The sequence below is a fragment of the Tupaia chinensis genome, unplaced genomic scaffold (assembly GCF_000334495.1).
Source record: "Tupaia chinensis unplaced genomic scaffold, TupChi_1.0 Scaffold000465_1, whole genome shotgun sequence".
NCBI lineage: Eukaryota > Metazoa > Chordata > Mammalia > Scandentia > Tupaiidae > Tupaia > Tupaia belangeri.
In genome coordinates, this window is record NW_006159974.1 from 993,500 (window position 1) to 1,021,461 (window position 27,962).

Here is a 27,962-nt window from a genome sequence, read left to right on the forward strand (position 1 = left end):
GCGGCGGGAGGGAGCGGATGGCGGCGTCGGAGCTGCCACTGCTGGATGTGGAAGAAGGCTGGGCCGGCTCTGCTGCATGGAGAAAACACAGGAGGAGACTGTGGCAGGACGGCCCTCCAGTGGGGTACAAGCTTCTCCCAGTCTAAGCTCATTTCACCTCGATCCACCACAAAGGGAGACCCACTCTACACTGTTTCCTTGACATTTCCCCATCAGGGAAATATTCGTGTGCCTTGTCTGAGTGGTGAGGCTATCGCTCGATGACCTGGTGGCCTCTGTCACGGGCCAGTTGGGAGGGTTTCTCATCACATCATGTGGTAAAGGGGGAAGGAGAAAATGCCCAACGACATGCCCTCCTGGGCTTCCTTTCCTTGAGAATTTTTAAACTCAGTATCAGTTCTCCTGTGTATATTCTAAAGTTCTAGTGGTTCTGTTCAACTAGAGGCATGATTTCTATGAATAACTGCAATAAGGAACCAGAGTTTCCCAGTGATAACTGGGCTAGCTCAAATGCTCTTCTAGGTGGAAACTGTGGCATGGCCAGTGACAGTAAACCTTGCCCAAGGGGAAGGGGGCAGAAGAGTGAAAATGAGGTATGAGGGAAGACCCTGGCTAGAATTCAGGGCCCCTGGGCTTGGAGAAGTCACGGGACATTGCTGGGCCTCAGAATTTCATCTGTACATCTGGGATGGGTAATGGACTAGAGCGATGATTGTTAACTGCAGTTGGGTATCAAGTCACCTGCTGAGCTTATAAAAATGCACACCCCGTTCCCACTCCGCATGTCTGGCTGAGTAGATATCAGGCTGCCTAGAACCTGCATTCTTCACCAGCTCCCAGCTAGTGAGTAGAGGATAGCCCTGCTGGGAAGCCCTGGGCTGAAGGCTCCTTCAGGATGCTTGGCTCTGACACTCGGGAGTCTTTGGCCTGTCTGCCCTCCCATCCCCCAAATCATGTGCCTTCAGGTCCAGTGGAGGAAATCATCGAAGCTGGCTCTTTGGGGTGTGTGTGCGCGTGTGTGTGTTTCCCTTCATGACAGCATATGTGTACAAACACGAGAGAAAGAGAGTGAGGGAGAGGAAAAGGGAGGAGGGTAGGGGTACCCCCAACAGGGCAATCTCCTTTCTCTAGTCCTCCAGCTCTCTAGAATCTTAGGTGCCCCATACGTACCCAGCACATTTTCCAGGTGAACCCGAGGATGAGAACCTGCAGGTGGCCATATGGCCTCCCATCTTATAGGACACCTGCAACACTATCGTGCCATAGCGGCTAGGCCCATCTGCTTTAAATGATGCTTAAACATGCCTACGATAACAGCAACAACCTTTGCTGCTTCTCAGGTGCCTCCCTACTGAGTAAGGCCTTCCTTCCTCCAGCTCACACAGCCCTGTAGTGTCCTCGGGGCGTAGGCAGATGAGGGAACCAGAGCTCAGGGAACAAACGGGCAATAAGTGGGATCAGGCTGTGAGGCAGGCCTTTCCCTCTTGATTTCTGCCAGGGCTGCCCTACTAAGGTTTCTGGTTACTTAGCCTCTCAGAGGCAGCGTTGGCATAGACCTCAACTCTGGCAATGAGAGCTTGGCTCCCGGAGGATGACTTCCTGCCACGGTGAGATCTTTAGGAGGAAGAAGGCAAGAGGACAAGAGAGGTGAAAGTGCTGGGCTAGATTTTGGGGGACAGCCAGGACCTCCTTTTTTTTTTTTTTGCTATAGGGCATGTGCACTTTTTGGAGAGAGAGAGAGAGCAAGAAATCACCCACCCCCAGGGGGCATGGCCATTCCCTTCTCCTCCATTCTCCTCTTGGGATCTTGGGCTTGCATGTACACCCCCCCCACACACACACACACCCCACATGAGGTTTATTTAAAAAAATTTTTTTTTGAGAGGTTTTTGCTATAGGGTGCGTGCGCTCACCAGACAGACAGAGAGAGACATAGAGACAGAAAGCGAGAAATCACCCCCCAGGGGGGATGGTCATGCTGCAATCCCTTCTCCTCTCGGGATCTTGGGCACGCACGCACACGTGCCGGCGTGAGTTCTAAGTCACCAGGTCCAGGATGCGAACCGCAGTCGACTATGTGGGAATCCAGTGATATAGCCATTACGCTAACTGCTGGTTCCCTATTTAAAAAAGTATTTATTTAATTCCATTTGCTATTATTATTTTTTAATTTGACCAGAGAGAGATAGAGAGAGAGAAAGGGAAAGTGAGAAAGCAAGCTGTCAGGTCTGGGACTCGAACTGCAGTCAGCCATGTGGGAATCCAGCACCTTTAACGACCACGCTACTTGCTGGCCCCAGCATGAGTTTGAAGTCTCTGGGTCCAGGACTTGAATCATGGTCGACTCTGTAGGAGTCCAGCAATGTAACCATTACACCATCTGCCAGTCAGGGTCTCCTGTTTAATGAGTTTGGGCAAATGATTTTAACCAGGAGGCTGAACTGGAGAGTTGAGACTAGACTAGTAAAGTCTGTCTGCCAGGTTATGAGGACTCAGTCTGAGCAGAGCAAGGTCGGTGAAAATGCCCTGCCTGGTCTTAATACCCAGAAGGGAGCACTGAGCACACCTACAAAGGAGCCACATGGCAGAGGAAGGTCTGAGTGAGTCTGCAGCACGGTGTTCCAACAGTCAAAGCTCAGCCAGGAAGAAGTGAAATAGGGAGTTCTTTCCTCTTGGAAAACACAGCTCTCAGAGATCTCTGAGACCTGACACCTGAGGTGGGCCAGAGATGAACATCCAGCCACAAGGTCTGACTGTGCCTGCGACATGCTCAATTCCATAAGCAGCTGTCCAAACCTTCTTTTTGTGCCCAGTCTTTCACAGTTGTATTTAGTCAAGTGCGACAACAACCAAACAGCAAAAGCCTATACTGCATTTAAAGGATATGTAATATGAACTACTGGTTGATTTAAGTGAAGGAGATTCCATGCCGGGGGGCCATTCTCCAGCCAAAGCTAGCATTGTAAGAATGTAAACTACTAGCAAAATGTAGATTACACAGACCTGCTCATCTCTGCATGTTCTTAAATGCTTGAAATCATACAGGAGACTTCAAAAAAATCTCATGGAAAAATGGAATTAGGTCCCACTCCATAGCAGTGGTTAGGGGAGCTGGGTCCCACATGACTGACTCAGTTTGAATCCTGGTCCCAACATCTTGAAAGACATTTGAGGTGCATGTGTGTATATGTACACACATGCTGACAGGATGAGCGAATGGAGGACAAGGGATTGTGGTGTGACCACACCCGATTGGAGGAGGTGCTTTTATCCTCTTCATCTCTCTCCCTATCTTTTTCTGGTGCCCTCTGACAATTAAAAAAAAACCAAACAAACAGAAAATGGAATTAACAAAATAATTTTGTGTTTTGGTGCAAAAAAAGGTGAAATCCATATGTAGTTTTTTCGTAACATGCACAGCTCATGAATTTTTTAGAGACCCCTTGTATGTTCTCTATTAAAAAAAAAAAAGTGCAGTTAATTACTGCTGACCAGAACACTCATGACAATTCTTTTAATTAAGTTTGAAAGACAGTGGTCCAAGAAGTAGAAGCCATACCAGTTTTCTGCACTTGGAGCTCTCTTTTGGCTTGTTCCAGGATGGACTTGATTGCTTCATCGGAGCTGGTCTCTGAGGCTCGGATCCGGGTAGTGATGTTACCTGCAGGGAGAAGTCACAGGGATGACATCAAACCCAAGCCTCAAACAGAATTCAGAGCTGCACGAAGATGTCATTCTGATAAACAGCCCCAAGGTGAGGCTGCTGATGTAAGGAGGCAGGCGTGGCCTCCACTGGCTGGCCGCTGTGAGTACAACTTCACAACTTGTACCGAGGCGGCGTAGGAGTGTCCGCTACATCTACCTGATGGGAGGGGTTACTGTGCCAGTGGGAGAAGCTCTCATGTTTACCAGAGCTGGACCCACGTGTTACCAGGGAGAATACATCATTTAATTTAGTATAAAAAAAGATGGAAGATTAAAAGGCAATGTTTTTCATGAGTCATTTAAAAGCAACTCTAACCACCGCTTTGGCTTGAGACTGTACTCAGGCTCTGCACATTTGTTGGAGACTGGTGTCCCCAACAGATCAAATGGAAAAGAGGAACAGAGGGCTGAGGCTGATTAGCAATCAATGATTTGGATGCACAAGGTGAAGAGACACAAAGTTTAACTTAACATTTTTGGTTCTATTATCACATACTGCCTTTTTTAAATTTATGAACGAGGAGAGAAGCCTGCAGAAATTCCTAAGGGACAAGAGTCACTCTTACAGTCACATGGTGATGCTTTGCAGAGCAGCTACATGTGCAGATACACTGAAGCTACTAGGGCCCAGGGGCTGGCCTCCGTTCTTTCTGGAAGCTGTCCAGATATTAATATTTTAATTTCCACTACCTTACTAAATAGGAACTGTCACATTAAACCATTTAAAAACAAGTATACCACCGGGACAAAGCCCCATTAAAGATGCAACTCCAAGGAGTGCGGTGGGGCTCGGCTCGCCAAGACCCACAAGAGAAGCGATTACATTTGGAATCTGTCCACTCTGTAGGAACCTTGGGTGTGTTTCAGGGTTAAAAGTACGAGGAAGCAGCAGTATCTGGTTTGACTCGGTCACCTGATTTTTCTCAGAGCAACAACTGTTATTCTTTCACCTGCTTCTGAGAAAATGGGAAAAGCATAATTGGAATCTGAAGGGGGCTGGGATCGGGGCTGAGGGGCCTCCTCTGAGTGATAGCCCTTCTCACTGAGGCTGCGCTCAGTAGAGTGCGAGCAGCTCAGGAGAAGGGGCTGGGCGTTCTTGGACCCGTGCTTTGTTTTATACTTACTAGCTCTGTTTTTCCATCAGGTTCCAGGCCAGAATCACACTGCACAGTTTTAACCCCAATGCACAGCTAAGAACCTGCTGCTTCCTAGGTTACTGACTGCAAAGAAAGACACCTGCCTGCGACATACCTTCAGACCCACTTCTTCGTTTCGGTACTTCCTGAAATAGTCTGTTCAGGCTCTGGCCTGGATTCTCTGTTGAAAAACAAGTGTGGTAAGAACAAAACAATCAGGGGAATGGTGGTGTTGACGATATGGGCTGTGTGACATGAAATCTGAGCCACCAGTCACTAAAGAAAGGGCTCAGTGCTTCCTGTGCAACTCGGGAGCTACTAGAAACTTCTGAGACACCCTGCCCTGGCTGACTGGCCCGCAGAGGCCATGGTTTACTGCAAAAGGAGGTTGGACAAACGTAACTTGCGGCTTTCAGCATCAACGCCAAGAGGGCCAAAGGGAGGGACTGCCTATAAGTGAATCACCCACCAGCCCCCAGAACAAAGCTCACATTAATCATCCAAAGACATTCAATTTCAGTTAACATCACCATAAAATGCTCTATGTTCTTGGTGCAAATAGATGCTGTTCAGAACATCTCTCTTCTCTGTCTGAATCTGAATTTCAGGGTGTTTCCACTGTGTCTATAAAATCACCTCTCTATATCCCTGCTGATGTAGCAGACCGATCCCCTATGCTTAAGGAGGGAAGGGGTTCTTTAAATTATAGATGTGACTGACTTTTGATCTTTTTACGGAAGGTGGGGTAGGAAGGGTGTTTAAATAAAACTTTTGTGTATTTTACTCAAGGCAGGCATGTTTTGCTTGTAATGCTAAACGAATGACTAATGAAATGTAACCCTGTAAGTAAGATGACCATGGAACACACCCTCTTCCCTGAGGCGGGAGGAGCAGAGCGAGTCTTTGATACGCTCTCCCCACCGAACCAGCTCTGCGTGAGGATCACGCCGTCGATACTGCTGCTAGAGGGCCGGACAGCACACAGGTGCTCCTCCCTGCGGAGGCCAGCACCCACGGCCAGCTGGCCCCATGGACACTAGATATGACCGGATAATGTACGTCATGAAATTCCCTCCAGTTTGGTACACAGCACTAAAATCCTGAGTTTACTAAATGCAAGGTGCTGAGTGTTTCAAAGGCCCGATCTCCCACATCTAACTGCTTTAGCTCATGTCGGTTGACCCTGGGTCTCTGGAGATGGCAGAACTGAAGAGTTTTACCTGATGCGATGTACAGATGTTTCATCACGCACGTAGACAAACATGTACACGCACGCACACACGCCTCAGGGACAGTCTCACACTTGCTGCCAACCCACGATGCCGCTCACCTCTTTGTCTGCCTTGGATGCTGCGAAGAGCCAAGATGTTCTGTTCGTCGGAGAGAAACTGCTTCATCTTGTGAAATGGCTCCTTGCCGCGAACAGTCAGTTTATTCCAGGGCTTGGGCCGGGCTAGGATCTCACTCACGGACCCTTGAGACAGTCCCAAGACATAATGTCCGAAAATGCGCTGTCCGATATTGTGCTTGATCAACTGCTCTTTGACCTGCCGGGCGATTTCTGCAGTGTCTATCTCCTCGCCCTCGGAGACGCTCCCAGCACTTTCTGACTGGCTGGGAGATGGGGCCATGCCATTTACATCTGGGCTTTGTTGTAATGGACTTTGGGAAGATATGGAGTTTGTGCTGTATGGACCTGTTGAAAAAATCATGCTTGTGCTTCCTGCTTCCTGCATGGCCTTGGAGTAGAAGGACTGCATTAGCTGTCGTTGGAGGAGAGAGTTTAGTGCAAATTTTCCTGTAGAAGCCAGGGGTAGGCTGGGGCTTGCCAGGGATGAGCTGAAAAAGTCTTGACTTAACCCCGCTGGTGAGAACTGGTGTGTACCGTTAGTATTGGAAGCCTGCTCCCCCGTGTTGCGGGGCAACTGAGAAGGAGGGGAGGCCGGCAAAGGTCCAGGGCGCCGACTCTCAGGCTGGTCTTTCCCTTTTCTCCTGGCTGACCCTACAAGGAAGGGCAAACAGAATGCATTATGGGGGATTCAAAAGGGAAAAAAAACCAAGACCAAATGCATAGTTTGCCCCACAAAAGGGAAAAAAAGTGCAGATTTTATAAGGGCCAATAAAGTGTGTTGGTTTATTTTTCGATTGAATTTGTAAGTCAGCCAAACAAGGCCCCCCAAAACAAGCAACATGCATTCATGTTTGCACCTTTCTTGTACGTTGCAGCCTGGAGAATCCCCTTGACATAGATTCAAACTCCTACAGTGACAAGGAGCCGGTAACACACACAGGAAAGAGTTGACAGGTCGCGGGCCTCTTATTGGGCCTCTAGCATTCGAGCTATTACCGGAAGGGCCCCGCCTGAGGAGCAGCAAACACTGACATTTTAGGACCAACGGATTCTCTCACACCACTTTCTCTGAGGCGAAAGCACCGCACCAAGTCCACTCGATCGAAGGCACGCCCATTTTAAGAATGCAATGTCATCGGAGCCCAAGACACCATTACACGGTTTACCAGCTGCCAAACCTGAAGCAGAGTCAATGATGCCACCATTTTGGGATGAGCAAAGAAAGGCTAAGGATGGGGGTACGCATCCCCAAGAAAACCTGACAAAGGAAGAAAAGCTCCACTGAGCCTGGGAGGGCATGGGCTATCCCTCTAAGTAGCCCCTATAAACGCCGCCAAAGAGGCCGAGTCCACTTTCACCCGGGTCTATTTGCAGCACAACCAGAAAAAGATCAGAAAAGCCAACATCCTCTGAATTGTCCCCCTCAGGATCTCTGGAGACGCCGCCCCTAACTGACCTCACGAACCTGGCCATCCAGCTTTAGACAGGGTGGGGGAGGGGAGGGGAGAGGCGTGGTGAGGAGGAGACCAAACACTCGCGAGTCAGGTTCCTGGACTGATGATGCTCCTGCCACGCATCAGCCCAGACTCACAGTCCACCTTCTTCTTTGATCCCTGGAAGCGAACCAAGCAACGCACCGAGACCCCGCCAACCTACCGCTCAGGTCGCTGTTGGAGGTGCGCAGCGCGGCGTTCTCGGACTGCAGCGAGCGGTTCTTTTCCAACAGCAGCACCTCCAGGGGCTTGGCCGCATCCTAGACGGGGCAGAGCGAGGCTCACTGCGGGCTGGCCACCCACCTACTCTGGGCCGCCCGACCTGCCACCCTTGCTTTGTCCACCTGTTGCTGATTCCAACATGGTATACGAAGCTTATTTTCCCCGGGGATGGTAAACACACCCAGGGAAAACATTCAAGTTCCTTTTAAAAGGAATCCATTTCAACTGGAGTAATTTTCCTTCTTGGATGTGCATTGCTGCTAAAGAATTAATTAGTCCCCATTCTGTCTTCAAACTTAGCAGTCCAGTCTAAACCTGTGCTCACTTGGCAAGAGGTTTGGTTGCCGAGCCACAAACCTTGTCAAAAAGTAACCATAAAGACAACTCCCCTCTTTCTTTGCAGCCACAAAGATGTCAGCTGCCTTCTGGGCATCAAAAGTGAGATTCCACTCATGACATCAATTTTAATAGTCCACCAAAGGACCAACTGTGCCCCAATGCCACCCTGTCCCCTTTGTCCTCGCCACTAAGGCAGTGCCCAACGCTCCTGAGCCAGTTCATACTTGGTTCATCTTTCATGCACTTTGAAACTGTTTTTATCTGTGTTCTTACTCTTAGTACCTGCCCAAGTTAAATGATGGTTTCACTTGGACTGAGTTAGTTGGGAAAACACGAACTTTTCTCTTTTTGATTCTTTTAAATGAAAGAGAACGTGGATTAACCAATTCACGTGGTTCAAAGTTCTGGATTACTCCTCAGCTGTAAATGAAGCCTCATCTAAGCGCCGAGAATGGGAAGTGGCACTGATGCTGATACCGGAAACAAAGTGAGACCCTGTACCTGTGTCCCAGCTCCCTCTGATGGTGCAAACTCCATGGACTTCAGGATACTGAAAGAGCAAGACAGAGCGGTTATTTCTACTTAGACCTACAACAGCCACACTAATAAGCATTAACGTTACAATTTCCTGCTCTCCAGGAACCAAAGAACTGACAACTTTAACAACTTCCCTGGCAGTAGTATAATCTGATAATGTTTCTAGAATAACTATTCAACTAGCAGTTGGCTAGCAAAAGTTTCTTGCCCAGCATGTAAATCATTCCATATGGAATCACACCAGGTCTGTTCAGAGTGTAATTTTAAAGTTTAATACAGACATAACATTGTTGCAAGTGGAATGCATTTGTAACGCTTAAAGGGAATGGAAAGCTTGTAACAAGCAAGTCAGAGAGGAACCATCTCCTTCCCTGCAGCCATGCACCCGAAAGCTCACTGGGTAACTGGCACCCACCCTGGGACTGGGGATGCAGGCAAAGTGTGATGCCTCACACCTGGATGGTTCAAAAGCGAGGCAAGTCCACCTCCTCTGCAGCCCCAGGTCAGGAAAGGAGTACCAAAGAAAGGTGTAGCAAGAAGGGTTTGTGTCTCCACCGTCCTTATTAGCCCAGATTTAAGTGAATTCAGGTCGTCCAAACTAGTGTTTTTTGCAAGCTTTTTGCTGGGAATATTTCTTTTTCTGTGAGCCACCAGGGAGAAAAGGGACCCCAAGGAGCTCACTTAATGGCTCCTTTTAAACACCATGCAGGGCAAAACAAGTCTGAATGGGCTACACAGTGAGGTTCACAACTCGCAGGCATCAAGTTGACTGGATGCTTCCAGTATTCCTGAAGCTGTGACTTTAGCCCTCTGTCCTCCCTTTAAGAAAATAATTATTTAATTTTATTTATTATTATTTTACTTTGCTATAGAGCACTTGTACTCAAGGGAGGGAGGGAGGGGGAGGGGAGAGAGGAAGAGAGAGAGAGAGAGAGAGCGAGTGAGCGAGCAAGCCGCCAGGTCTGGTACTTGAACTTCTGTCAACCATGTGGGAGTCCAGCACCTTAACCACCTTTTCACCTGCTGGCTCCAACTCTCCCTTCTTTAAGCTCTACATAAACATCATCAAGACACCATCATAGGGACCAGCACTTAGTGTAATGGCTATGTCGCTGGACTCTCATGTAGTCGACTGCGGTTCGAGTCCCAGACCCGGTGGCTTAAACTCACGCTGGGCGCGTGTGCATGTATGCCCAAGATCCCAAGAGGAGAATGGAGAAGGGATTGCGGCGTGGTCATCCCTCCGGGGGTGTGATTTCTTGCTTTCTATCTCTCTGTCTCTCTCTGTCTGTCTGGCGAGAGCACGCGCCCTATTGCAAAAACCTCTCAAAAACAAAACAAAACAAAACAAAAAACCCCCACCATGATGTGTAAAGTATGCCATTGCAGGCAAAGGGCCCAGTGTCTGGAGTGGGGTATTGCTCTCTGTCCTGGGACTGACCTCTTTTAGTACAGAGTGCAAACTCTGCAGGGGTCCTCATCAAGCAAGCTAACAAAAATAGGGACGAAGTGGCACTGATGTGGGCCAGCCACATCACTTTCAAGTATGCTGTGAAAATAATAATAAAAGACCTCTGGACCCCTTCATGTCTCACAGGAGAGATGTTAACAGCCACCCAGACAAACCGTCTTTTCTTGGTGGGCTTCACATTTTTCACAATTATGTTCTTGTCTCTTGTCTGGTATCTTTTTTAGGATTGTGTACTAAAAGATTTATTGAGTCTATAAGTTTATACTAAAGACATCAAGTGTCTCTTCACTTAGTCAATATTTACCAATGATTCCTGGTTATCCGCCTGGCACTGAGGAGCATCAGAACCACTCCCGATCCTCACTCCATGAAGTTTACAGGCCCTTCCAGGTTATCAGACAAAAATCTAAGTGGACAGTTGGAAGAGAACCTGCTGGGACACCGGGCAGGAGTGATGTCTCACTGGGGCGGAGACAGGGCCTCGGTTTCATGAGTGTGTCTGAGAAGGGCTTTGAAGGGGCAGGGTATTTTGAAGACCACTGTGGTGGGCAGGGCCCAGGGGAGGGGAAGTGACGATGGCACGGCCTGCTGGGGCAGTAGTAGGGACCTATGAGGATGGGCAGGGGATGCAGGCTTGTGTCTGGATGGCACTCGATTTACCAGAAAGTGGGATTCAGGAACATTTTAGAAGAAAAGCCACCCAGGGGAGCTTTGAGACGTGTATGTGGCAGCATGGTCAGCAGTTTACAGAAGCAAGAGACAGCCGGTGAGATGTGGAGCAACAACGGGGGTGGGGAAGGCAGTTCTAGGGGAGGCTGAGAGCAGTGTGCAGCTGGGCAGGGTGGCGGGGGGGCAGGACCAACTCCCAGGGCAGGGGGGAGAGGCCTGGGCCAAGGCCTTCACAACAGGTTTCTCTGGCGTAAAACAAGGAGAAGGCCCAATTTCTTTCTTCTCTATTCCTTTCTCTCTCTCTCTTTTGGTTGAAGAATAAAAGAAAGACAGAGAAGTTTGGGAGAAGGCAGGTATAGGAAACTAACCAAATGACAATAAATAGTTCTAGTGTGGAAATGGGGAAGGGGAGTGTACAGAGCATGCAGAGAGGCTTAGGGGTCTGTCCCAGGAGATGCTGGAAAAGCCTGATGCTCAGGCAGAGAGCAGGTGGGGACAGGGACTGAGGGGGCTGGTGAGGTCTGCTCTTCAGGGAGGAGGTCCTGACCAAGGAGGCTGCTGGACATGTTGAGGTCACAGAGGCTGTCCAGTGAGCTTTTGTAGCAGGCCCAAGGGAATGGAATGAGGAGTACGAAGAACAGCACAGTGGGTGAGTATAAGCTTGTCTTTAAAGGAAAAATGGAAAACATCAGCAAGGGAGGATGTGGTCGATGAATAACAGGAGAGCGTAGGGAGGGACTGAGGTCCAGGTGGAGCGAGAGGAGGCAGAGCCCAAGGCCAGGGGGAATGCCAGGCACAGGGAAGCTGCTAGGCTCTGTCCCACCATCAAGTAGGAGACCGGGAGTCTGCAGAAAGAGATCAGGGGACAGTTGGGGCTGGGGCCAGTGATGAAGGCAAGGAAAGAACCCTGGGAAGTACTGAATCAGCCAAGCAGTGATGGAAACATGGGGACCGGCAGGCCAGCAGGCATGCTGCAGCCACTTTCTTTTGCCATGTTTGATAAATGGGAATGAGGGAAGCGGAGCCAGGGAGACAGAATGGCAGAAGATCAAGGGGGAACTGTGTACACCATATAGAGGTTGACCCTGGGCTGCAGGATTGAGACACAGGTAGAGACCAGAGCTTGGGAGCTCCAGAGGCCCAAGGGCAGGGCAAGGGGTTGGAGTAAACAGTTGGAGTTGGGGCCGGCAGGTGGCGTAGTAGTTAAGGCACAGGACTTCCACATGGCTAACTGATTTGAGTCCCAGACCTGGTGCCTTGCTTTCCCTTTCTCTCTCTCTGGTCAAATTAAAAGATAATAGTAAATATTAAAAAAAAAAAAAAAAAAAAAGGGTGGGGGGTGGGGGGGGGGAAAAAAAAAAAAAAAAAAAAGTTGGGAGTTGGGTGGGAGGGTAGGCTGGGAGCTGGAGTCCCAGAATGTCAGTATCAGCACTGAAGGGCTGTCAGACTTCAGCTATGGCCTCATGTGCAGGTAACGGAGGCGAGGGGAAGGAGACCCGAGTCCAGGAGGCCAGGTTAGTGTAAGGCCATACACGCTCTTTCAATCAGAGAAGGTTTTCTTCCTCTGCTTTGCTTGGGAAATTTATAGCTGAAAAACAAGCTCAAATCTAAAAACTTCCATAAATGCAGTCTCTGCCCTGACTGTGCATATGGGAATACAGTTATGCACTGCGTAACATCTCAGTCAACGATGAGCCACATGTATGACGTGGTCCCCTAAGAGTACAATCAGCTATCACATACAGCCTAGGCGTGCAGCAGGCTGGGCCTAGGTTTAGGTAAGTACACCCCAATGTGCTCCCTGTCATTAAGTGACGCATGACTGTACTTTAAATGCATGAAGTGTCATAAGTCCAAGGCATTGAGAGACAGGTGTGAATGCAAAGGCACTGCGCTGGGGAGCCGAGGACACTGCACGGTGGTGCAGCCCAGGTTGAAATTCTGTGCAGCTGTTGAGACCGAGTGCAAGGAGCCGGGCTGCTCTTGCTACAACGGCACTAGTGAGTACAGCCCCGACGAGTGAAGGGCCACAGCATCTTCAAACTTACTTCAGTTCTTTCTTCACCTCTTCGTAGTCAGCCTGGCCTTTGAGTTTTTCTTCCAGTTGCTGAAAATGGAGAGGAATTTTATTAGTAGCCATGTCTGAAAATAGGTTGAGAGACTTCACTGACCTCATTCCCTGTAAAACATCCAGCTGTCCCTGAGAGGGGAGCAACCCGCAAAAACGACTAGTTGAGAACACTGGTGCCATCTTCTGTCCTCCGCTCATCTGGTCTGGCATGAGAGTGGAAACAAGTATCTGCACACGCACAGCAAAGGACGGTGATAACATAAAACTCGACGGAAGCAGAGGGAAATAGCTCCACAAAAGCAGAAAACAGGGAACCAGCAGTTAGCGTAATGGCTATGTCGCTGGACTCCCACGTAGTCGAACACGGTTCGTGTCCTGGACCCGGTGGCTTAAAACTCGCGCCGGGCGCGTGTGCGTGCGTGCCTAAGATCCCGAGAGGAGAATGGAGAAGGGATTGTGGCGTGACCATCCCCCCTGGGGGGTGATTTCTCGCTTTCTGTCTCTATGTCTCTCTCTGTCTGGCGAGCGCATGCGCCCTATAGTGAAAATCTCTCAAAAAAAAAAAGCAGAAAACAGAAAGACGAAAGTCCATTTTGCAAAGAGTAGCACGAAACAGCAAACTGGAGGAAGAGAAGCTCTCCTGGTGTTTGAGAAGCAGCCTGTGGTTCTTCACAAAACATGGTAGGCGAGCTGACCTGTACAGCTGGTTATCAATGCCTTGGTAAGATTGAGCACTGCCATCAAGTAGGCATCGGGAAGACAGCATTTGCCCTCCGGAACTCCCAGATGCTGACATTTGCCAACTGCCTGCTGGAGTCCTGGGGAGAGGGCCCTGCCCAAGAGCTGCTGCTCCCCCCCAGGGATCCCTGGCAGCAGGGCCTCAGCCAGCACAGGTGACTCATATGGCACTGTTCCCAAGGATGACGATGTTCCCATGAGTCCAGCAGTCTGTGAGCTCAGAGGTACTCGGGAGCTGTGTTTAGCCACAGCCCTGCAGGGCTTTTTTGCCTGGAAGAGCTGTTGGCACAGGGCCATCAGTAGAAGGGTTTTTCTTCTAGGAAGGTGTTTTGTGACTAGTTTGCTTTGAAAACACCCCCCAACACACACACACACACACACACACCAAAAGAGAGATCGTTGGAGAAAATAAGGCAGCTCATTATCAATAACAAAGGCCCTGGAAAGTGTTCTGGGGCTTCAGCATGTTTCCAAGCTGAGGTGAGCAAACTTTAATTTGTGAACCCCTAGTGCCTTCCCATCTAGACACCTTTATAGATTCCATTTGACTGGACATAGCTAAGTCCACAGTTTAAAGTGGAATACTGAGAACATTCTAGAATTTGAGGAGGAGCTACCCATCTGGCCCACCAGTCTCAATGCCCATCTGAATCCTGACCTGCTCGCTGCTTCATGAAGTCAGGTGTTCTCTAAACTTAACTCCCTTAGCCCATCCGTTTCTGCTGCTTCTGCTAGCAAGCTCTTGGGTGTGCATTTTCCACTGCATAAAATTGCTCTGCCCTAGTTCCTTTTCAAGACCTCTTGCCAACTTTATATATTATAATGGCTTTCTCAGTCATAATCGAACAGGGGGTAGTAGGCACTCATTTTCCTACAAAAGATTCTCAGAAGGTGCTCGTAAAGGAGTGATTATTTCATCTCTTCCCTATAGTCAAATAGCAGGAAGTACTAATGTGCCAGCCTTCCCTTGCGAAGATTACCTATGGTGTGTTGGGATGCGGAACACATTTCGGGCTGTGGAGTTTGCTAAAGTCGGATATGGAACACATGTACACTTGGGCATATCCAGAGAATGGAAGGGAGGAAGAGCAGAGGAACAGGTGGAGGACTCAGTGCCTGAAGGTCAGAGGCCAGAACCTGAAGTTTAAGTCTGTCACTTACAAGCTGAGTGCCTTTGGGCTACTTAATAAACTTCTCATCTATAAAATGGGATGCCAGCAAATAACTCAAAGGGTTGTAAAATGCCAAAAACTGGTATGGATACTGGCACCTCTGGGCCCTTGATACTGGGACTCTCACTGCTGCTCAGTACCATGACAGCTTCCCTAGGGCATGGCTGTAGGTCTTCTCTGAAGACCTGTGACTGGCCCCATCAAAAGACGAGTCTGTTTCCTTCAGTTAGAAATGATGGTTTTCAGTGAGAGCTAAACAGCTTCCACTGAAGTTTCTGCATCTACCTGGCCAGGATGGTGGGCCTGGTCAGTGGTATTAGGATGTACCCAAGACGTCTTCGGAAAACCCCTTACACTTCTTGTGTTGTGCAGACAGGCTGGCTGGAAGCCTGGTGGAGGCCGCCAGACAAGCTCATCCTGACCTGTAGAGAATCTCTAACCCAGATGCACTTAAGTCTCCTTACAAATATCCCTGCTGTGTCACATCTCGAGGCTGCATCAGAGGTGGCAGGAAAGAGCAGCCAGTCCACACATGCTTCTACAAGTCTTATACACTGGCCTTTGAGGCTAAAAACACCTGCTATGGGAAAAAGACCAATCATCCTCAGCTCAGTTCTTTGATCAGAAACTCCCTGTTGGAATCCCAGAAAGTCCAGTTTCAAAGACTCTCAAGCTGGGAAGGGTGACAGGGGTCTAGCATGTGTCCCTAGAAAAATCACTCTTCTCAGGTCTGTGCTGTGATTCTGGGCTTAGCTTTACAATAGAACCATATTCACAACCTGATTTCATTACTGCAATACTTCTGCAGACACAGCTATCTTCACCCCCATTCCCCTTTAAAAAATCACTAGGGTTCTAGGCCTTGGCAAATAGGCAGTTTAAGGCCACAGGAGAGGCCTGGGTTTGATTCCTGGCCCACCCACAAGGGCTGGGTGTGTGATGTATGCCTATGGTCCTAGCTCCTGGGGGCTAAGAGAGGACTGTGATGTGATAAGACCCTGTCTAAAAAACAAAACAAACATATCGCACTCCACTCTTCTGGGGTTCTACCCTGCAGACCCCGACAAACCTAAGGCCAGCTCCACCCATCCGTAGTGGTTCCAGAGGAAGTGTGACCCCAGTGATTGGAGACCAAACTGGGGCTCTCTGCCAGCCTGGGCTCTGGAGGCCAACATCCTGGACAAGACCTAACTTCTTGAAACCTTGGTTTCTTTTGCTGCGCAATCGGGATAACGATACATGTTCTGGTGCTTAAAGTACTGAGCACACTGTACTGTATCCCTGGTGCGTGTCACTGGATGTGACTACACTGTATTTAACTGGTTCTCTATCACTAGGGACTCCATTTGTGAAGGTCTCCACACCTTGTTCGTCATCTCCAAAGTCCCCACTACTGGCAGCAGATTCCTGGGGAAAGGACACGTGTGCCCCTGGAGTGGCTCTGGCATTCAGTGCTGCGAGTAGCAGGAGCGGCACCACGTTTCAATGCCATGAGGGCAGAACCTGGGAACTGGTTATCTTCCTGAAAAAGGTGCCGTCTGAGGAACACACATGGGCTTTACACAGAGGTGAGATAAGGCCAAATGTCAGAGACCTGGCTGTTGGCCCAGACCCGCCTTGGTTGAGTGTGACCTCAGATGACAGCTGAGCCTATGCCTCACATTTCTCAGCTGAGATGTAAGGTGATTTGGAGCCGCTAGGGTTCTAAAAGGGCATAGCGAGAAGATGCAGGTGAGCAGGAGCAGGCTGCTGAATGCCAGCCCGCCATGGCCCTTTGACAAGGTCAAGAGCACATGTAGTATGTGGTCCCCGGAACCAGGAGGTGCTCATCGTCTGCTTCCTGGAGTGCTGGAAGAACGCTCTCTTTGCCGTTCTTAAAAATCCCAGCTAAGGTGGCCAGCAGGTGGCGTGGTGGTTAAAGGCACTGGATTCCTACGTGCTTGACCACGGTTCAAGTCCCAGACCTGGAGGCTTGCTTTCTCACTTTCCTGTTCTCTCTCTCTTTCTCTGTTTCTCTCTGGTCAAATTAAAAAAATAATACTAACAAATGGAATTAAATAAATAAAATAAATCTTTTAAAAATCCCAGCTAAGACTTAAATAATAAGGAAATTTAATTTAAAATGCCTGGCCTGTAGTGGATAAGGCTCTCAGTTCATAAAAGATAACCATAATATCTCAGTCAAGTTTCAAAATATGGTCCCTAGTACTCTCGAGCCACCAGCAAAGGGACCTCTAGTACTGAGTGAGACAAAGACCTGTGGAAGGGCTGTGTCTCCTGGCTCACACAGTCAGTGGTCAAGTAGCAATACCTCTTTGCCACAAAACAGTCTGTGGGGGTACAATGGCATCTGCAGAGCAGGAAAGCAGAGCCAGGTTCTCAGTTGTGCTGTCTGAAGACCCACTAGCTCAGGCTAGGGGTGTTGGTGTGGGATCCTTTGGCCTCACTTTGACCCCCTAATTAAGGGCAGATGTTTTAGGACAGCTCTCAGTTGACACTGCATCTCTGAGGTCTGAGCCTTGGCAGTGCAAGCCTCGTTTTTCTGTGGAATGGAGACCCTACCCAGACAAGAACACATGGTCTCCACAGCTCCTTGAGACAGAGACAGCACTTATATAAATCTAGGATCTACTAAGGCTGGGCCTGGGGCAGAAGGCAGGGACACTTGGTGCCCAGTCTACCTGGAACCCTTCAAAGTACTAGGCAGGGGAGGACGCTGTGTATGTGCTATAGAGATGCCCAGAGTGCATGATGAGAAGGCAGATCTCCGAGTCACGCTGTGGGACAGTGAGGGTGACACTGGAGGGCTTGCTGTTTTACTGTAAATGCAGGCACCCACCCAGACTAAGCTAGAGCAGAAGGAGCGACAGGGCTGAGGAAGTGGGGTTCTGGATAGGAAAGGAGGAACGCTGGCCAATGTGCCACACCACCAACTTCCAGGAGCTATGAACCAGACCCAGGGCAGATGGGAACCAATTCCTGATGGAATGATGCAAGGAGGGACCTGGTGCATTATGTAGACCACATGGACATTGGATGTCATGGTCAGCAAAGAGTGTCATAATTGGGGACTTATCAAATAAGTGTATAAAATATCTGGACTTATTTACTTAGTAATTAGGGGCAAGAGTCTTTCCAAGAGGGTCACTGTAGACTTTCATAAATAGGTAGCTCTCCTAAAGCTTTTCTAATGTCAACTGGTTTTGACGATTTTACAGGAACCCACCTATGACCTACTGCCTGCTAGATGTCACCTCAATCCTGGGAGGACACTGGGGGCCTCAGCAGAGGCCCCTGCGTTTTTGCAGCTCTCCACCCAGGATATTCACCCATGGGGCCTCGTCATAGTTGCTGGGTAGATATGAGGTCATTTCTCTTTCCTTTTCCTCAAATCTGTGCTAATGGTGCCCTCAAGACTCTGCCAGACAACACTGTGGGAGCCTCGTTCTCTGGGCTCTCTGCTGAAAGGGGCATTTGATGTTGAAATTTGGTTGTGCTACTCCAGAGGGGAGTCTCCCCTCCTTATCCACTGCTGGCTCACAGAGAGACATGCAGGAGCCTGGAGTTGGACCCAGGCTAGACAACCCTGGACCTGACCTCCTGCCTACTCACACAGTGGATGTTGGTGGAAGACAGACATTAGAGCTGGAGACTGAGTAGTTTACAAATGCCAGCTACAATCAGCTGCTAGACGAGGGAGCTTACATAACCTAAGAAGCAGTCTAGAGGCATATTTAATGAATCTAAAATTAAAGGCATTGAACGAGCTAAGAAGTGGTTATCAGTCTTTCTTCCCTGCCCCGATGCCCCTGAAGGACCCAACATATTCCCACAGCAGTTTGATGGGAAGTGTTAGGACCTCAGGGAGCAGGGGGAGGTGTGTGGAAACTTGTGCGGTTTGGAAAAAAAACCAGGTGATCCTAATACAGGTGCCCACCCACCCAGGGAGGTACTGATCTTTCTAGCATTTTTCAAAAATAAAATTTCTCTTTATGGGAGATTGGCATCCTTTTAGCTAGCCTTTCCTATAAAAAACCATTTTAAATTGAAGCTATTGGTAGCATTATTTTCTGTGCTGTAGTGAGTATAATGCAGGTGACTGCCTAATTATACTGCCTCTATATTAAAGTGTTCCAACAGAAGACCGCAGAATAGAGGGTTATCAGAAATAGCAGTCTTGCCGTGGCAGTCAGGTTATTTCATTAATTACGAATACAGAATTATCCTTTACAAGTGGCACTGTGCTTGAGCACTTGTCAGACTAGGCAGGAAGAAACAGCTCCCACTTGTGAGCCGGGTTTGATGTCTATTTAAAGGTTAGAGGATGTTCCAGGGTATGTGAACTTTGCTGGAAAAAGCAGAACCCCCAGCAAAGAGAGACTGGTAAACAAGCAGCTGTCAGGCATCCTCACGGAACAACAAGCCAAACGTCTAAGTGAAGGGAAGAAAGCCTAGTGGCAGAAAGATGGGGAGTTTGAAGCACTAGAAAAAAGCAAGCCTATTAATTAGTCCTCAAATATATATCCAATTACAGTGCATACCACTAGAGCTTACTGGTAGAAAAACACAGCAAGCTCAAGGCCAGAGATTCTGCCCACTAAGCCTCCTGCCTAGGGGAGATGCCCCCTCTCCAATGAATTGCCATCAAACACACTGGCATTGTCTCACAGATCAACGACCCATTGTCAGTGGTCATGGCAAAACCTCCCACAGCTCCACAAAGCTGAGTGCCCAGCTGGAAGCTGCAGTATCCTTTCCCATAAACCCAAGTCAAGCCCCACCATCAAGTCTAGGACACCACGTGTTCTAGAGTCCCCCGAAGCTGGAAAACATAGCCCAAGAAGGAAAAAACAAAATGAGCGAAGTTTAAGAAGGAAAAGGTCCAGGGCAAGTTCAGTTGAGTCTTAACTTGTATTGCTTCTTGGGTTGGAGTTTCCCATAGTAAAAGCATCAGGTTGCCAATCTGCTGGGTCTCATTCATAAAATATTTTCCTAATTATTGTGTCCCTGCCTAGTTTAGATTTGAGACTATAAATTAAACACATTAGGAAAAAAAAAAAAAAAAAAAAAAGACCTGAGAAGGTATCTCATTCAATTAACCTTATTCCTTGGGGGTGTGGAGGCAGATGCGCTCATCTGGGGACGCGTGATGCCTTTTGTGTGTGGGTTTGATATCGGAGAAATCTCTACTCCTGGCGACAAGGGGTTAAGATAATTAAAATCGGAGAAGTCTTGTTACTAGAGGATATGTTTTGATTATTAGATCAGATGAAGATAAGGGAGCAATAATTTTGGAAGAAGTATTGCCGAATTGTTTCATTAACTGCACAGTATTAAAGAATTCCCTCAAGATACGGATAAAGAACATTAATTTGTGAAACTGCGTTTCATTTTTTGTAAAGGCAAACATTAAAACCTTAACTGATTTAGAAGAAATTGCTCTATAATAAAAAATGCAAGGTCTTCAGCCTCCCTTGCACGTAGCCATATGCAGGATATATTTGAGTCGTGCCCTTTAACTGTAACAAAGGAGAGAAGGCAAATTATCTAATAATGGTGCCATTGCTGGGGTCAGAAATGGTTATAACATGAGAAAATTAGATTTAATCTAGAAATAAAAGATGAGTACTAGTACTTGTCAGTAAGCTGACGAGAAAGGAAGAAATACTGGAGAAATAATGCCACAGCTGACAACAGTTGTGATCACGTTTCCACCGTCTCTCCAGAGGTGGTGGGGCCGTCTCCTCAGAGAGACCTGGGCACCTTCTCAGAGTGGATGAAAGCCAATCCCAAGAGGCAAAGAAGAAATGATCAAGGGAGAGCTGTGGGTACTATGGTTGTTGGCGACAGACTGGAGGGAAATTGAGTTCTGGGTTAAACTTGGTCATACATCAGGAAAATCTTAATTTCAAAATAATCAAAATAGGTCTAACACCATTCTAGACATTTATTTATTTATTTTTTTCTCCTACAGAGGGCATATGCTTTCCAGAGAGAGAGGGACAGCAAGAAATCACTTCCTGGGAGGGATGGCCATGACAAAATCCCTTCTTCTCCACTCTCCTCTCAGTATTTTGGACACTCATGCACACATGCCCAGTGAGTTTTCAAGTCCCAGTGGGACTTGAACTGTGCAGTCGGTCATGTGGTATACAGGGACTTGAACTGTGCAGTCGGTCATGTGGGATACAACTGCCTTAATCTCTACTCCATCTGCTGGGCCCTATCATTATAGAATTACTTCATATAAGAAAAAGTTTTCTTTTAAATTTTCCAACTAGACTTGATCCACTTTATTTAGTATAAACAAGTATACCAATGAGTGGCTGTTCATTCCTTTACACACTCGCTGAGGAAACACAGAGTAGGGGAAGGGACAGACCTGAGTAGGAAGCCCTTTAGCTGGAAGGGAAGACTTTAAGCCTGGAGCATGAACCTGCCCCTTCCCTGGTCCTGCCTTCTTATCTGTCAAGTATGACACCTCCAAGGAGTCCCTTCTGACTTTGACACCTGTGAATCTAGGGTTCTAAGACTGTCTTTAAGTCACACTCACTTCAAAGCATCATAAACACCATAAAATAGAATTATTTTTAATGTATGAAAAAGGTTCTGGGTTCAGCATTTGAAACACAAATTTAGGAGAAAACCAAGACGGTCTAGCTTCTGCTAGGCTGCCTAATGAATCTGCCAGGAAAGCTTCTTACCCTGAGGCAATGCCAATCTTTGGGCCCTCGGGGTGTGGCTTTGGCTTAAGTGAAAAGATTTGGGACAGTCAAAAAAATTTGACTATCACTCAGGTCATGAGCTCAGACACGACCTTAGAAGAGATAGAGTTCTGATGCACTGGGCCCTCCTCAGTCAGCCAGGAAAGCCTAGCAGAGACAGACTAAAGCACATCGATATGGACGGCCTGTGACTTGGACAAACACTCTACACCCAAACCGAAGGGCACACAGAGTCTCCGGGGGAACACCAAGTTCTTGATCTGCTGAGTTCTCAGCTGGTGAAGCAATGAAGTGAGCAGACATGAGCAGACAGGTGTTTCTACCAAGTGCTAGAGACCCTTGGGCTGCATGCAAGGAATGGCCACTAAGAGGGAAATGCTGGGAACCAGCAGTTAGCGTAATGGCTCTGTCGCTGGACTCCCACGTAGTCGACCACGGTTCGCGTCCTGGACCCGGTGGCTTAAAACTCACACCAGGCGCATGTGCGTGCATGCCCAAGATCCCGAGAGGAGAATGGAGAAGGGATTGTGGCGTGACCATCCCCCCTGGGGGGGGATTTCTTGCTTTCTGTCTCTATGTCTCTCTCTGTCTGTCTGGCGAGCACATGCGCCCTATAGCGAAAAAATCCTCCCCCCCTCCAAAAAAAAAAAGAGGGAAATGCTGGCCTAGCTGGGAAGGGCACGTGCAGCTAAGACACTGCACTGTAGGCTGGAACCACACAGGAGGCCTGGGTTCCAAGCCATTCCAACCTAAAAGGCTGGCAAGGTGGCACACACTTGCAGTCCCAGCAATCCGGGAGGCTGAAGTAGGACTGTGAGCTCAAAGCTGGACTGGGCAACATGATGATTCCGCCTAAAAAGAGTTGGGTGCAATGGCATGTGCCTGTAGGCCTAGGTGGGAGGATGAGGCAGGAAGACTGTGACATGGTGAGATGTTGTATTAAAAAAAAAAAGTAAAAAGCTGCTCATACAAGAGCTGACAGGTGTTCGAATCCAGTCTCCCTGCCACGGGCCTTAAGCCACCTTACAGATGTTCAAGGATGCCATACTTACTATCCATTCCAAGAAGACAGGGTCTGTGCAAGTGAGTGCAAATGGTATCCAGCCCCCCTCCCCTGTGTCCCTGGGGGTGCCCACCAGCCCTGGGGCCTTACTTTGAGCGTGCTGTTCTTGGCACTCAGCTGCTGCTCGAGCTGGGAGATCTGGCTGGCCGAATTCTCACGTAATTTGGTGAGGCTGGCCTGGAGTCTCTGCACATCCTCCACCAGCTGGGCGATCTCCCGCTCTTTGGCGGCCAACTCCACTTCCAGGCTGGAGCGCGTCAGCACCTCTATGGCCTGCTCCTGGGAAGGAGAAAAGAAATGACAAAACTGCACTGGCTTGGGGCTGTCTATGCTGGTGACCGAGGTGGAAAGCACAGAGATATGAGGATGTGAAGGTAAGTGCATGGTAAGGCAGTGTCCTGTCTTTGCTTGGGCACCACCTACCGTTCGCCCTCCCCACGCCACCTTACTACCTATGTGCTAGCTGCCATCAGGACTCATCTGCTAGACAAATATTTACTAGACAATATTACTGCTAGACAAATATCCACCATGGACCAGGCTCACAGTGAACAAGAGGACGGAGTCCCTGCCTCCACAATGCTTAGGGTCTATGGGGACGGGTGGGGAGGGTGAGACACATTAAATACATTTACAGTAATGAAGAGTATGCTAGTGGTGATAAATGCTACAGGAAAACTAGAGCAGGGCATGCGAGAGGCAGCGAGGGTTTTAATAGGAGGGTTGGAAAGACCCGTTGAGACACTGACATGTGAGCAAACATCTGGAGGAGTGACTTGCTGAGAGGTGGAGAAGAGTGTTCCCACCGGGGGAATGGCAAACAGGGCGACTCAGAGGAAGGTGCCAGCAATGCTGCTAGAGCACTATCACAAGGTGGGATTCGATGTTCTTTGGATTCATTTTTAAATGATCCAGAAGCTGAGGTATTATTTCATATATTGAGTCAACATTTTAAAAAACAGCTAAGAGAGGGACCAGCAGCTAGTGTAATGGCTATGTCGCTGGACTCCCATGTAGTCGACCACAGTTTGAGTCCCGGACCCGGCGGCTTAAACTCACGCCGGGCATGTGTGAGCGTGCGTCCCCAAGATCCCAAGAGGAGAACGGAGGAGAAGGGATTGCAGCGTGGCCATCCCCCCTGGGGGTTGATTTCTCGCTTTCTATCTCCCTGTCTCTCTCTATCTGTCCGGTGAGCGCTCGTGCCCTGTAGCAAAAACCTCTAAAAAAAACCCAACAACAACAAAAAACAACCCCCCCCCAAAAAAAAAACAGCTAAGAGATATAGAAGACTGCATATTAGATGTTCCTTTGCTTAGAATCTCACTCAGGACAACTGATTTAAAAAAAATTAATTTTCTACCCCCCCCCCAACTTTCCCTGCCTCAAATGCTCATTGTAGCAAATATGTAAAATAGAGAATAGGCATTAAAAAAAGTCAAATTGATAATCCCACTTCCCAACAAATAAGGCAGTACTTCGTTAAAGTCTGAAAAGCAACCACGGCTCCCGCGCGGTTCTAGAAACTGTTCTGTGCAGCAAGTACTCCAGAGCATGACTGACAGGGGTGGGGGGCCAGGGTTACATGGGGTCTACGACAGCAGAGAGCTGAGGCAGCTCTTAGTGCAGAGCGGAAAGCCAGCACCCTCGACGCTGTCCCCCACTTTGAAGAGACCTGCTTCAAGTCTGCATCGTGCCTATACTGCGGTGGGAAAGAGAGTGTTAGCCGTGACCTTAGCTGGCAGGGGTGGCCAGGCCACTCCTTGCTTGATGTGTTTGTCACAGAGTTTTCACATTTGGGGACAGCCAGTCACCCAGGGAAGTAATTTTTCACATCTCCCTCCTGAGAAATTAAGGCTTTAACCATTTACCACTGTAAAGGTCTGTGTGCAAAGAAATGACTCCTCCCCACGGCCTTGATCTGTATGACACTATGGCAGGTTGTGCATTTGCCCTGACCTCTGGCAGATGTGCATGTGTCCTGGGTGCAATGAGCGTCTCCTGCCGGCTTGTTCACAGGCACAAGCTGTCCAGGCCGGCTGTGTTCAGCCTGTGCTCTGCTGACTGCTGCCAGCTCATGAGCTGTTGCTGCCATGTAGCGAAATTGAGAGTTGTTTAGACTTTATAGCAGTTTGATACTTGGTGACATTTTTATTGTCTTTTATAAAACTACCTATCTGCAACAGATTGGAAATGAAAAAAAAGAAAAAAAGAAAAAGCATCCTTCACCCCAGGGAGTTTGGAAAGCGCTTCCCAGATGGCAGGGCAGGGCAGGGCACATCAGGTGCTCTGTGGAGGCTCTGATGAGTCCTCCAAGCAGTGCCAGGAGTGAGAGTCTGACAGAGGAAGACAGGGTAAGCCAGAGGGAGAGATGAGCACAGCTTGGAAGTGCTGGCAGGAGCCTATTAGGAGAAAGTGGGGTTCCATCACAGAGTGAATGCGTCGGAAAGGGTGGGGTATACCAAGGAGGGGTGGCTGAGGCTGCAAGGAGCAGGGAGCAGGGCACAAGAAGAGACTGGCACTGAGGCAGCTTGTAAAGGGGTAGCCATGTTGGCTACTGATGCCGAGCGCTCCCAAGGGCAGCTGAGGAGCCCGGAAGTTCTGTGGCAGGGAAGGTGCGCAATGGCAGTGATGTGCAGGGATCTGCCGGTGTGTACAGGCTGAACCACGACACTCAATTTACCTCATGTTATCAAAACTGTCCATCCTGAGGGATGCCAGCCATGAATTCCCACTCTCGGAGTCTGTTAAACAAGCTAGAAGGTGATCTGGGCTCTACGATGGGTGAGGGCAAGTTAATGTGTCAGGGAGCAGTGGTGCAGGTGCTGGGCAGACACCTGGAGTGGGCAGACCCCAGAGGGCTGTTGGCTCCATCCTGAGGACACGTTTCCCTGGTCACGAGCTGACCAGGGGACCCTGGGCACATCTCCTTAATTCTTAGGAACTAAATTTACAAATCCACCATTTGTGACATAGCAAAAATCACTGTGGTCTTATGTAAACTAAATGAGATGAGATAATGTACCCCAAAGCAGTCAGACCTTGGAAATAAGGTAGAAAAGATCATCTTACTCTGCATCCGAAACCACGGCTAAGTCCTACTGAGACAGGAATGAGGAGGCTGGAACTAGCAAGATCAAGATTTCCTTTCCTGCAGCCATTTTCATATTGGACATAGATAAGACAGGAGACCATCACTCCTTAGGAGGAGAACCATCGTGAGCTCATGGTAAGCCTCAGGCCCAAGCGAGGACACAGGTACTTGGGTACCCTTTTTTATCGCCTCCTTGGTTCCTGCTACCATCCAGAGAGAAATGTCGACTTGGGCCTACTAGGGGCATTAATCTGACAGATTCACATGGTCAACAGGTGTTTTTTTCCAATATTGTGGTTGGTTTAGGCTCAAAAAGCTGGCCTGGTGTGGTGCACAAGAGCTTCAACTGTCATCTGTCTGCAAGTACTTCTCAAAGGACCTTCATCTATCCTGTCACTGAATAAAGGGAAGAGTGGACTTCTCAGGAGGACAAAGCTAGGTTTACATCCTAGTGTGGTCATTTTCTAGCTGTGTGACCTTGGACATATTATTCAACTCCTCTGAGACTCAGTTTCCTTACCTGTAAAATTATATAACAACCAAATCTTCCTCTAACAGTTGTTAGAGGAAGAAGTGAAAAAAATGCAGCATGGCTAGCCCGAAGCAGGGACTTGCCGAGGGGCTGCCTGCCTTCTAGAATTGGCGGTTCCACAGGGATTGGTTTTGGCCTTTGCAAGATCTATAGCCCACTGTTTCCCTGCTGAGCTCTGCCAGCCAAGCCCAACAGACCATTTTTCTGCTGGCCCCGGTTCCTGTATTCGCTCCCCAACTGGCTGGAGCTGAAAGTCACCAACTACACGGTAACACATGCCCAAGGGGAGCCCCGGCAGGGCCGCTCTTGGAAGTCTGAGCTGGTGCCATGTAAACATTGCACTTAACCGATGATGAAGTGTCTAAGCACCCCTAGGACCCACAACTTACTCTACCTGCAAAAACATTAATTTCCTTCTGAAATGTTTTGGTTGTAGCAGTCCAGGATGGTGCCAGAATTCTTTTCAATCAAAACACTGAACTCCGGAGCTCTGCACAGATGCACTGGAACGGACGGCTTCCTCTACAGTACCAAGTGCAACCACAGAATTCAGGAGAAGCTGCTGACCCCATCCAGGGGGGCTACCTCCCGCCTCCGCCATGCTGCTGCACCAACCATCTAAATTCAGATGAGGGAACCGTAACAGAGCCAAGGGGCACTTCAGCTAAAATGATGCACTCCAGTTCAGGGAGTACAAAGGATGTAACAGCCCCTTCAATGGGAATCTTTTCTATCTTGAAACACTTCAATGTCCATTTAAAGAAAGAAAACTAAAAATCCACTTTTAATGGGGGGGGGGTCCTAACACTAACACTTGGCTCTAGATTCATTCCTGGGGGAGAATTTAAAAGCCCCGGTCTGGGGTGTGAGAGGCCCCAGGAGGGTCCTGGGCTCAACTGCTGACTGTCTCTAGGGAAGGTGCTCACACACATGTAGCCTTTATTTCCTCATTATATAAAGAGATGCCAAGAGTCTGTTTTATGGGTTCGGAGGGACAATGGCTGTCCAAGTGACAGGAGAGCCTGTCACGACGGCAAGGTGTTCCGATGAAACTACACCCTCTCTCTGAAGGGTGAGTCTCTTCCTCATGGTTCTCACAGAGCCCACTGCACGGGTTCGGTGAGGCTTTGTGAAATAAAAGGGCACCCTTACCTGCCACCTACGTGTCACAGCCTATTAGAGCTGAAGGGACTTTCTGATCACTTGGTCCTTATTGTACTTTGAGGAAACAGAGGTTTGTAAGTGAAGTAGTCACAGGGGATCAGCGATTACAGTGCCAACCACAGGAAGATCCATGACCCAGGTTTACGGAGGTCTGATTATGTGCCAGGCCTTGTTCGAAGCTCTTTGCTCATCGTAACTTTCTAAGTGCTTGTAAAACCTCCCTTTTACACACGGTGAAACCAAGACTCAGGGCAGTTAAGCTGCTTGTCTGAGGTGCCAGCCAACAGACCACAGAGCTGTGGCCTGAACCTGGCTATGGCTCTAACGTACAGGCCCTTAGCTTCTACGCTGCTCCTTGTCGCCACACAGCCCTGAGACAGTCTGGAAACTGGCAGTTAAAGCCACCTTGGTCAAGCTGGGAAAGTTCTGGTTGAGAGCTAGCTTTGTCAATTTTAGAAAAATCGAGTGATAAAAGGACTGCGG

The 27,962-nt window shown here is 48.7% G+C and overlaps 1 protein-coding gene across 2 annotated transcripts in view; it reads right to left on the reverse strand.

Annotated features, from left to right (window-relative positions):
• The window catches only part of CUX1 (cut like homeobox 1), a gene marked incomplete at its 5' end in the record, with an annotated part of 362,656 nt that overhangs the window by 94,150 nt on the left and 240,544 nt on the right, over positions 1-27,962 (reverse strand). Inside the window, 4 exon segments of one of the 2 annotated variants that reach the window (XM_014590579.1) lie at positions 7,849-7,945; positions 8,748-8,796; positions 12,972-13,030; positions 22,783-22,965. In XM_014590579.1, the coding sequence (XP_014446065.1) occupies positions 7,849-7,945; positions 8,748-8,796; positions 12,972-13,030; positions 22,783-22,965 (388 nt within the window). 2 annotated transcript variants of the gene reach the window in all.